The following is a 12,345-nucleotide window of genomic DNA, read 5'->3' on the forward strand; positions in this document are numbered from 1 at the left end:
CATTATCAGTTATTCAAAGCCACGATTCTAATCGTAACAATGAAAGTCCGTCTCAAAATCTCTTTGTATAACACCTTGCGACATTTTAACAATAAATTCGTATGTGTAACGAAACGTGAGGTGACTTCTTAGGTGTTCAAGACCTCTACAAGATACAGAATTCACACATGTTATAAATATTCAGTCTTGTATTGTTACTGCATAGTTTGTTAAATTTAAATTGAATGCGTCTAATATGAGTACAATGCAACACTGTGTCCAACTTTGAATTTATAACGTTTCCTCAATCTGTGAAAGCTTTAAAAATGCTTATTTCGGCAAAAATGCGTTTTTTCTTGTCAGCAGTCTTATCACGCTCTTGTTTAAAAAAACATTAAGCAACGAATTTCTGAATTTTGGGAAAGTGCTGACTCATTACGAAACACACATTAAGTGTTTGACTTAGATTGAAAATTTGGCAATGATTAGTCAAACAGGTGCGTGGGCCACCTGTCTTCTGAAGTGAGTTGAGTACAGTTACTCGATTGGTGGTCAGAGTAGCACCATTTTTGGATTTTCGGCAGTTGAGGATTCTTCGCGACGCAGGTTAATATCAGCAATTAGGTACTCGTGAACAGGTTGAACAAGTTGCAGGAGTAAATAGTCCATACATGCATAGCGAGTCGGTTGCATTGATGCTGTTTGTCTTCCAACCACTATCAAAAAGCCTTGACATTGCAAGAGATTGGTCGATGAACTCGATTCTTGCCCGCCCAAGCAGTAGTCTTCCACACTACGAACTACCACTACGAATGTGCGAAAGTCAGGGACGGATCTGATTGTTGGATCCGGGTTCGGGAAAATATTACTTTGTAAGATGGTGGAAAAGACGAGAGACGTAGAGGGAAATTGGAAAAAATGTTCTTATCCAAGAATTTGACGGTGTTTGTTTACTTTTCTACGTCATAAAACAGCAATCTGATAAAATATTCACTTTTTATTTTATTGTTGACTATAATAAACATAACGGAAACTGACAGTTTTGGAGGCAAGATGTTGTCTAGATCATAAGTTTAAAGAACCAGTTTTTTTTACAAGTGATGAAAATGATTGTTTTTTATTGAGAATGATTTGCAAAATACCATTAAAAACTAATGAAATATTGGTATTCCGAACAGTTTAAAATGACAACTTTATTAGTAAAATCGTTGATGTATAAAAAAACGCAATACATATGTAGGTACTGTTTTTTCTTGGTATCTGGTGCATATCTTTTTAAGGAAGAATTCCATAAACACCTTTTTACTCAAAAAGACATGCATTTAAATTTTCGAATTATTATTGCAATAACAGTCCAAAATTTTCGTTTTGTTTCTAAGGTAGCAAATCTTCTGGAAAAATTCTCATGTGATCCTGGAGATCGGAACCTACTGTTGCTATATGGCTAAACTGTAAAATTGATAAATAATGTTTTTTGAAAATAAGTATCTAAGTAAATATGTTCAACCATACATCGTAACTCAGATCGTAATTGGCGATTTTTCACAAATCTGTGGGGAATGACAGCAGGAAGACAAAAACCAAGATAAGAAAAACTGCAACAATGTTTCGGAAAGAGTCTGAGAGTGCTTTTCAAAATTTATCTCCATTTATTCCATTAACTATCGGTGGCATCCAACAAAATAAATAAAACAAATTTGAAACTAAACTGCCCGAGTAATGTTATTGGCGATCTTAAATACGTTAGCTATGTTATAATTACACTTTTCTGGGAATTGTACGTCTTGTCTGCGCTAATTATTAACGCCGTTATAATTTATTGCCGTTTTAAATCTTGTTTATCATCTATAATAATAATCTTGGACCCAGCCCGTGCCACATAACAATTATTAAACATTTCCGTATCGCTTCACCGATCACATATTCATTTCGTATACTTAATTGTTGTTTTGATCGATACACAATGATGTGTAACTAATTAGAAACAAATTAAACTGATTGACTGATTAGTATTTACAACATTTTACTTTTCGCTAACTGAGACGAAAACAAATTGTTTTAACAAATGTGATTATCTGATAATCTAGACCTTCCCCAAAAATGCGTTATCACTGACGTCTGAAGACACCTCCATGTCAAATAACGTTACCTGCCCCTTCTATGAGCATAAGAAGTAACTTTTGATGTTACCTCCTCTTCTCAATTGGTATTCAGCATGTACGTGGTCACAATAATATCTTCCGTTAGTTTTAAAAAGGCTGCAAGTAAATATTGAGAAGACAGTTCGGCAAATGTCTATCTAGTGTAATAACTGTTTTTCGAAATGACTATTTGGGTTTTTCTGGTAAGTAAATATTTCTTATTCTTGACTATGATCTACCGAACCAAATTTATAAAATCTGAATTTTTCCTTCAATTTTTAGTTCCAAATTTTACATTTAAAATTTCACCTTTTCAGTTAATAACAAATTTTAAAATAAATGTCATAGGTAAAATTTATAAATCAGGTGATTTTCATAACAATTATAAACACCTGTTTGGCGAATTTCAATTTGTCGAAGCTTGTCGAACGATAAATATTTGAATCATGCATAAATTATATTGACAGTTATAGACTTTATTATTACATTACTTCGCGAGTGATGAACTCTAGTGACGAACGTAACATTACAACCAAAATCACATGGTAATGTAACATGTGTTGTATTATAATTAAATCGCTTTTATCTTATGCAGGCATGTAAGTAAACCGTTAGAAGTCAATCCATTTTTAGAAAAATTTGCATCAGCGTGACGTTGCTTCGTGTTTAAAATATATTCTTTCGAACGCTAGAAAATAAAACCAGCGCCTGTAACAATTTACAGGCGCTGGTTTTATTTTCTATCGTAGATGTACTAAAGTCAATTAGTGAATTAGTTAAAATCAAAAACTAATATTTTTCAAATTAAATTTGAAACTTGTCTTCGACGCAATATTAACAGGCGTATGTTTTAAACAAATTTCAAATTTTACAATTATTAAAACCACTTACATTTACCAAAAATAACTGTTTTTTTTTTTCATTTTTGGAAATGTTAAAATTTTCCAAAATCTTTCACATTCACTTTATTTCTACATAAAATGTAAAAGGGTTCAGATCACTCACATTAAAAAAAAAGATTTTAGCCATTAAGGTTGTACCAGTTATTTTCTCTTTTTGTATAAGTTTCTATACCGATTTGTGGCAGTTTTGTTTCGATTTTATTGTCAGTGGGGCTTAAAAAATCGAAAAAAGCAATTTACAGCCTGCAGTGAGAAAAATAACTTTCTAGAAAAATTAATTAATTGCTCTGTACTGTTTTAGAAAATTTTAAATTAAATTCTGGGCTGTCGGCACAAGTTCTACAATAATAATTCTAGTTAATTCTCCTTAATTAGCATTTCTTAAAGATTAAAAAATTACACTTTGTTTTACACCAAAAAACCTTTGTTTTAGATATCAACATTTGCTGTGGTTTACTGTAGACCTCAAATTAACCCGCAAGACCCATCGGCAGTAGAGTAAGTCATAAAAGAATCATTATGCTTGTTAGTTTACCATAAGTTTATGTATCTAATCACTAATATCGTGACTGACAAACTCTACTTTTATGTCGATTTATGTGTTTCTATGTAGTAGCGTTTGATTACTGTTGTAAAATAATTTTCGCCAACTTGACCAGTAGTGTGTATAGTGTAGTTTTAGAAGACTTGGAACCAGTTTTTGTCTTTTCACTGTGCTTAGGGTAAGTTTACTAATATAAATGGCAATTAATAATTCTATATTAACAAATCTCAAATATCTACATATTTTTTTTACTTTTAGAACATATTTTTCGTGAAGTAAATGAAATTTAATTTTTAGGGTTGATAAACAGCACGTGATTGAGATTAATCCAACGTCAAAAGAATTGTTTCAAGATTCAGAATTTTCTGATTTAACGAACAAACAGTTAGAAGAAAACACCAAAGAAATATTAGAAAAGATAGCTTTGGTTAACGAGAAACAAGGTTTGAATAAAAAGAAGTCTAAACCGAACTACCAACATTTTCCGTTCAGTTATATGAGATCTCAAGAGGACAAAAGTAGGCAACGTTCTGATTTTAAATTTCCTAGGGACCCTTTTACAAACCCTATATTAGATTATATCGAAAATAAGCGTGACGATTTAGAAACAAATCGACGAAATCCTTTACCAGACACAAATGAACAGCAGGATAGCAACGTCAAAGATGAGGACCAAATACCTGGACACTATATTAAGAGAAAAATTGTTCACCAGCAAACAATGTTAATTCCAGGTTATCCAGGTGGATATATGCCGGGTACTTTGAATTCGGATTTTTCTTCTCCTCCTCAACACATACCGTCAAACTTCTATGGAATGAACAGAATTCCCGAAATTCCTAATAAACCCGGAAATCTGGATACAAATAAAAACGAACTCGAAAAACAAACCATTGACAACATCAAAAATATTATTGAGAATTCGCAGTATGGTTCAAAGATGGGACTGAACCCATACTCGCAACCATTTAACCCCTATCATTATCAACAAACGCGTCCTACATACAACAATTATCAAGTATATGGTCCTTACACTTGGCAACAATTGTATCGTCCTGCAAAGCAACAATGGCAGTGGCCTTTAGGACAATACTTCCCCATTGTAATCAGGGATCCAATCGTTCACATGATGAATGCGATGACGACAATGATAGAATATGGTCCTCAAGGATCATCTGGAAATTCTTGTGCGAAAGACTCCACCCAAGTTCCAATGTCTCACAAGCGCACATCGGAAAGTAAAATTGAAGAATCGTCGCCAGCGGTTGCTCGAAAAATTCCTGAAAATGCAAAGTTAAACTACAATATTGTTAACAACGGCAAAGGCGCTGAACTAACAGTATCAAATGAGGACGATTCAAACCTAACTACAGTTATAGACATTGAGGATTTACAAATTACGGACAGCACAGACGAACCTGTAAAACTAAATTTAAGTTTTCGAAAATCTAAGGAAAATCAGGAAATTAAAAAAACAGTTTTCTACAATTCATCCAAACCTGTAGACGATGTATTCAGTAATCCTTTAATTCAAACTTTACAAATTACGAAAACGCAAATAAGTTCAAACGAAACTTCTCGACAATCGCCGCCTGTAAGAGATCAAATTCTCCATGACGATGAACTAGATGATGAGGAATTCGAAAAGGCGGAGGATGTTCAAGTGTCACATGATGGCAATAAGAAACTTTTTAGCAAGGATAACACTGGAAGTGGGATATTTGTTCACAAGATTAAAGTGAGAAAGGGGGGCGTAGCGATCGCGGGACCTGGAGGAATTGCGACTGCAGGAAGTGGCGGTACTGCTATTGTCGGACCTAATGGATTTGCCTATACTCATCCGGACAGCTTAGCAATCGCGGGGTCTGGAACTAAAGTAGTTGCAGTGGAGCCGACAATTAATTTATCTCAAGTTTTTGCCGACCACAACAAAAACAAAACAAGAGGACAAGGACATTCTCCTCCTAGAATTGGAAAAATTGTCGCCGTAGGACCAGTTATTTACTATAATAGGGGTTGATGTAGTAGCAAGAGATGCTATTCATTAATTAATCATATTTATCAGTACCATTAATTTTGCATGTTGTAAATATGTATGTAGGCAACACATTATACAACTAAGTAAACTCTGTGCCAATTAGTTTAATTTTGTTTTAAAATATAATAATTATATTTATTGTAGAGATTATTTTTATATTTAATAAAGTATTATTGTAGTATTTGTTCAAATAGTTATCTGATAAACAGACTGTTTAATAAGAATAATTCTAATTAATATAAACAGGATATGCATTGTACGCAGGAAAGTACCCCACTAGTGAAACTATTGTTATTGACTGGTAAATTTAGTGTAACCTGTATTAAAAAGCAGCTTATAATTGATTTAAATTTTTTTATTTAACTTTCCATAGTTAATTAACTTCATTTCGGATTTAAGGCACTAACAAGTTGCTTTGCAGTATTTATTTAACCAGTTTTTAATTTTGTTTATTAATTATTTATTCTTGATTAACGTACTAATTTACCTTTTTTTTTCTTCAGATTCATAACATTTCCTAATGGACTTCGTTATCCGCGATGGCCTTCTCAACATACCCTACCATCACAATACTTAGGGACATATCCTTACTCTGCATATCCCCAAAATAAAGCTTTCAACCCTTCATATACGCCTAATATAAAAAGTAAACAAATTACAGATACAAACTCTGCGCAAAGCGAAATTTTGGGACAAAAAAATCGTGATCTAGTGAGAATATCGCCCAAAGAAGAAATCAAAGTCGGTGAATTAAACAGCGAACAATCTTTCGAGAATAAAAATCAGTCATTAGCTTCTTACAAGGCTCATCCTTTGTTCCATTATTTGAAAAACAAAAACACAATTCAAACCGATAGAATTATCAGTTTCCGTAATAATAACTTAGCCGAACGTGAGAAAATTACTACTTTGATCTTGAAACCAGTTGCCAAGGCCGTTGCAGGAGTTGATGGGCAAGCGGTTTCAACACCTTTGTCTAGAGCTGTTCTGAGGCAAGGAACAAACGTTGATATTTTATTCGAACCTGAAGCTGTTGCGATTGTCGGACCTGGTGGTCTAGCTCACGCACAAAGTGACTTAGAAATCACTTACGAAGACATATTGACTTAAGTTTAATTCCAACCAAAGAGTGCTGTTAAATGTTTGTTCCTATTATCGTAAATACTATTGAACTATCGACTAAGATTATTCAAGCTGTTAACATCTCCTCACATGTAATTGTAAATAATAATTAATAAGAACGTATGTAAATAAATGTATTTAAATAGTTAATTAAAATTAGCACATTATCAGTCATATTTTTAATACTACACTAATTAACTTAACACTTCGCTGTACCTGACTGTTGGTTGTTTTAAATTATTACCCACCTAAGCAACTACTTGCATATTTCCATCACGCATAGAAATAAAAATTAAGTATTGCATAATGTCACAATGAAAAGGTTTTTTATTTAGCACATTTCTGAATAAAACTTTCATGTGTGTACCGGAAAGCGAATGTCCTTTAGTTCAGCCAACCACCTCAAGCACATCAAAACAATAAGCAAATTCCTTTCGAGCGTAAAACATTTTACGATTCAATAAGCATATGACTGTTACCTAGTTAACGTCGTCTATCCAACAGTGAATACATTATTATGACGCTATTTCTTAATCATCATCAAGTACAACATTATTTCATTAATTTTTTCATTGTATTTTTTTATAGTATTCTGCAAGACACCACTTCTAAAGTAACTATAATTCCTTTCTATGGCGGCGGTAAGGGACAGTCACTGCAAATTGTCGAAAGGCCTGACGGCACAGTACTGACCAATATCATAAAAACGCCCCCAGGTCTTAAACCTCCAAATTCGGAAGACATAATCAACGCGGCAGAATTAGAAAATCCTCCTCTTCCCTCGAAGCAAGATATTGACTTTGGACCCAATATTCGCAACATCCATCAAACTGCTATTAACATAATAAAACTTCAAGAAATCGCGAAAAAGAATGGCAAGTTAAGTCCGGCAGAAGAAACGTTGTATCAAAAAAATATGGAAGCTCTGAACTCGTCGGCTAGAAATTTAGCCCAACTTCAAGAACAATCTGATGAATTCAGTTACGAGAACCGGGAAGGGTTAACAGAATGGTTCGAGCGTAAAAAATCCAGCAAAAAAGAAAAAGACAAGAAAAAAAAGGAAGAAGAAGAAAAAAAGAAAGAGGAAGAGGAGCGGAAAAAGGAAGAGGAGAAAAAGAAAGAGGAGCAGAGAAAAGCAGAAGAAGAAGAGCAACGGAAAAAGGAGAAAGAGAAGGAACAGGAAAATAAAGAGAAAGAAGAGGAAGAAAACGAAGAAGAAGAAGAGAACGAAGATAATGAGGGAATTTCTATTGGTCTGCCACCTGCTGACGCGTCTGTTGCCGAAGCCAAACCTGTTGGACTAGCTGTTGCGGGTAATTTTCCCGATACGAAATGACCCTAAACTAAAATATTTTCTTAGGTGAAGGAGGAGTTGCTGCGAGTAAACCTATCGCGACCGCCGTCGTGGGACCGGGAGGTCTTGCTATAGCTCGTCCTGTGGGTACCGCCATCGCAGGAGTGGCTCCTGACCAAGCCTTAGTTCCTATTTACGCCGAAGGCTACGTTGGAGGTACGAAACCCAAGAGGTACGGCACACCGAACAAAACAGACGCAGCCAGCGAACTTCTCAACAAAATAATTAGCAAATATCATCAGATTTAACATATTCCATTTAATGTATGGTTAATTAGCGAAAACAGCGCCGTGGTATGCATTAACGAACGTATAACGTAATAAAATATTTTTGTATTGTTGTGTATTTCTTTCGACGCATTTGTATTCGATAATGGAGAGCTTTATAGCTCTGCAACAAAAATTGTTGACCTGATCTTGAACTTGAAACTAGCACCGGTATCAGAACTGTTAAATTCAGGTTTCTTATTTTAATGGGACCAGTTATACGGTCAGTGTATTTTCCATTAATAACCTACATCACCTACGGGTATGGCGCTTTTAGAATAACTGTGAAATACCGTATTTTTTATTGTTTTATTATAACAGGCGACATTAGTTTGCATATAAAATAGGAATACATGTTTTCTTATTACAGTTATTAGAGGACTTTCTCTGTAAGTACGATAAATTCGCGAGAGTAAATGAGTTTTTTCTGAATTAAAAACAAAAATATCCAGGTAGTAAACGTAATTTAACTGACACTTGTGAGCACAGTAATCAATTACAGTTGCTTGTAAAGATTTTATGCTTGCAAAAAACCATTTCCCATATGCAGTGGCCATGGGGTTCACCGCTTATTCGGAATATTAAATGAAAGTGCATAAGAGAGCTTGATAAATTAATGCAATCAAATACTACAACTGAATACTCATTGACATTAAAATCAATTTGCAACGATATCCACTGATGCAATTTAAACAATTAAATCGACATTAAATATTACAATTAAAAAAATAATTGCTTCAATTCAATCAATTTCGGAAACTGCAATATACCTACATATTTCAACAGTAGAGAACTGATCAAAAATTTTTTTGTAAAAGTTTGTCATTTTCTTGTTTATTTAATACGACAAATAGCTCAGTTTCCTCATATCTATTTTATGATTCATGCAAGGCCTAATAGCCACAATTCATCGAGCTTCTATTAGGTATTAAAATATTTTTGCTGCGTTCAGTTGTTATTTTATTGTAGCTCACCGACAATTGCAGTTTGTTACAAAAAGCTTGATTAAATCAAATTAATTTAATAATGCAAAAGGGGTCTTCATTTGCGTACACAATAGTACAAGTTGTTTTCTGATTTGCATCTAAATATATGTATTTGTATACCTTCCTATACGTATTTATCCCGAATTGTTGTGTAATGTCCAACTCCAAAACCATAAAAAACAGTCTTTAACTTTCTCTCGACAGGCTTTATAAATTACATTGTAATTCTTTATTTGGATCACTCCAGATGAGGTTTCATAATTCAGATGCTTACGAAAGTGCAGGATTATAAGAAAAGCAATACAAGTATTTTTTTATGCAAGACACAGAATGGATTGTGCTTAAAAATAGGGCCTCTGATGAAAAATCAAGATAAAGATTAATCACTCACAAATAAAAACAACTGTAAAGCAATTTAAGCACCGACAACCCGAGAAGAATACTAAACCGATTTTGGAATTGTTATGTCCAATGAGTAATGGCAAGGTCAATGTTCAATAAGTGCCTCGATAACGTTTGCAAAAGTGTCACGAAATATAAAACGTTAAAAAAATAGCAGCTAAAATGAAACACTTTCAAGGTTTTTGCAAATCACTGTGACACTCACTGTGGTAAGTTTCAGATTAATACCAATGGAAATTTAGGTGCTGTGTCATAAAGATATAAGTGTCGGTAACAATGGCCCGGTTAATCCGTTACATAATTTCTCTGAAATTAACCACAAGTAGTGGATTTACGCTTGATCTCACTTTCTTACTCAAGTCAGATTAAAATCAGAATTTTAAATGTGCCCCTGCCCACAATTTTATTTAGAATTGTGATGAGTCAAAGTGTCACTCCTCTTAAATACCGATGGGCTTGTCAGAGTCGAAAAAGTTCCAGACACAACAAAATGACTTCACCGAAAGTCCTTAAATGGGTTGTCCATGCAGGTGCAGAGATGATTTATTAGGAATAAATTTGAAACAAGTGTCATCCTGTTGTCAGTAGAGATGGGAGAGAAATTGTCCGCAATTTCATGAAATTGGAGTAGAGAGGAATGTTAATGCGTTTTTATATTTCACAACAATAATGACAATAATATTACCTTTCTTGAGCTTTCAGAACTATTTTAAATGACAATGACCACTTTAACACTTTCTTCTCGCAGTATTGTTAGTTTAACGCTGATAAATTAATGGACTGTGATTTAATTAGAGTCGACGAAACGCGAATTGGATTTATTTTTTACTTACATATCAATCGAACCTGCAAAATTAACAATAATCACCGTAACCATAAATTATCCGAACAGGATATACAGCATGTAAAAGCATTTTTTTTCATAATAAGCGCAATCCACAGGAAAAGGAAAGTAACCAAAACAGACTCATTCGGAAATGAGACTCGACTTTGCAAACGCTTTAGCAAAAAAATACCAACTATTACGACATAATTTTAAGTTGTTTGTGTGTGTGTGTTTTAATTAATTTCAAAAGCAAAAAGAGTTTAGGTATAGTACAAGGAAACTGAAAAAAAGAAGAGGATGTTAAATTAATTATGGTAGAGTTTTTTCAGAAATTTCAGATGAATAAAATGAAACGTCACTAACGTCAGGCTGTAAGGAAATTTTATTTCTACATCAAAATTTAAAAGTGTATTTATCCTATCGACTAATCTAAGACATTAGATAAGTATAGAATATGATCAACAAAAAAGAAATAAGGGGCGGCTATGAACGACAAAATTTCGAAAACGTGTGGCGCAACTTAATAAACTATCACCTGCCAATTTTGACATTTATGTGAATTTTATTTGATAAATGGCTTTCACTCGAGAACACAAATTATATTCATGGCAGATCCCTATTTTCGAAATGGAAACGAAGTAAATGGTGACTGGGCTTACCATACAGAACCTTCATCACGGATGCTTGTATGAAGCTACGCCCTCCGTTTCCAGCAGTTTTGTTTTCCTAGCCGCCCTTTATCTTTTTTTTTTGTTGATCATGTTACATAAAATATGTAGTACCTACTTATGTGTATGTATTTAAGAACTAAAATTTAGAGAAATTGAATTACTCACTATAATGAAATGCAAATACTTAATCAAACATTTTTCCATTTTCTACTTTAGAAAAATCAAAAATTTCTTAATACATACTTACATAGTTGTAACAAAAGTATATTTCTAAAATATCTAGAAACTAGTAGGTATTCTAGTGGTTCTAACTTTATTCCCAGTAAGCTGATGGTTTAAATTGCAATTAGACGGTTTTTAACCTCATCAAGGTTAATGAGTAGGTAGGTATCGCGAAAACGTTGGGTGGATTTAGGTCCTGACTCCTCGCTCGTTAATTTATTACCCGAATTTAAGTAACATCACTATACAAAAAAAGTACAGAATTTGGTACTGATGAGATGACTTTACATTTCTTTGTCTGGCTAGTCACGAATTAAAAATAAACGACAAAGCACACAGATATTCATCACATTTATATTCTGCATAATTTACGATAAAATTTCCATATTTAATATTATAATGATTTGGAGTGATAACAAACAAAACAAAGAAGAAACATTAAAATACGAAAGAAATAGCATTAGTGCATTTTTTTAAATCATTTTACAACGAAAATTATGTTGTGTATTTAGTTTTATTTTACTGTTAGAAATTAGTGATTTGTTGCTAAATCTTAACATAAAGCTAGCTGCGAAGTGACTTAGAATTTACTACAAAACTAATAAATAACATATATAATTTGCTTGTAATATACAGTGAGAGTGTAAAGTCGATTAAACTCGATTATTTCAAGCTATCAATGCCAATGTCAATGTCATATGTTGACATGTGGCCCAATTCGGAATTCCAACCTAAGCAAAAATATGGTGCCCCATTTAAGAAAATCACCGATGATGTAGAGTGAAAATAAAAAACGATCGAAAATGACAGTGCTCTGAAAAGATCATTCAATTTTATCGAATTAGTTACAAACTTTATAGGTTATAATATGATTTAATATGTGAATGCGTTA

General features: G+C 33.3%; 1 protein-coding gene across 2 annotated transcripts; it reads left to right on the forward strand.

The window, feature by feature from the left end:
* The first annotated feature begins 2,186 nt into the window (after nucleotides 1–2,186).
* On the forward strand, nucleotides 2,187–8,417 carry LOC138131671 (chromatin assembly factor 1 subunit A-like). 2 transcript variants are annotated; one of them, XM_069048830.1, is made up of 4 exons: nucleotides 2,187–2,323; nucleotides 3,456–3,520; nucleotides 7,315–8,039; nucleotides 8,087–8,417. In XM_069048830.1, the coding sequence occupies exons 1-4, from the start codon at nucleotides 2,303–2,305 to the stop codon at nucleotides 8,326–8,328; spliced, it is 1,053 nt and encodes a 350-aa protein (XP_068904931.1). In that variant the 5' UTR covers nucleotides 2,187–2,302; the 3' UTR covers nucleotides 8,329–8,417. The 2 variants fall into 2 exon arrangements, with proteins under 2 accessions (XP_068904931.1, XP_068904930.1); XM_069048829.1 differs by lacking the exons at nucleotides 7,315–8,039; nucleotides 8,087–8,417 and adding an exon at nucleotides 3,864–5,948.
* The last annotated feature ends 3,928 nt before the right edge of the window (nucleotides 8,418–12,345 follow it).

This window comes from Tenebrio molitor, chromosome 5 (assembly GCF_963966145.1).
Source record: "Tenebrio molitor chromosome 5, icTenMoli1.1, whole genome shotgun sequence".
Classification (NCBI taxonomy): Eukaryota; Metazoa; Arthropoda; class Insecta; order Coleoptera; family Tenebrionidae; genus Tenebrio; species Tenebrio molitor.

Bases quoted from the DNA above. Each gene is read 5' to 3' on its own strand.
- LOC138131671 (XM_069048829.1), top strand. From the start codon at position 2,303: ATGACTATTTGGGTTTTTCTG. The intron at 2,324-3,455 runs GTAAGTAAATAT...CCTTTGTTTTAG, and splicing joins TGACTATTTGGGTTTTTCTG to ATATCAACATTTGCTGTGGT. The intron at 3,521-3,863 runs GTAAGTCATAAA...TTTAATTTTTAG, and splicing joins CAAGACCCATCGGCAGTAGA to GGTTGATAAACAGCACGTGA.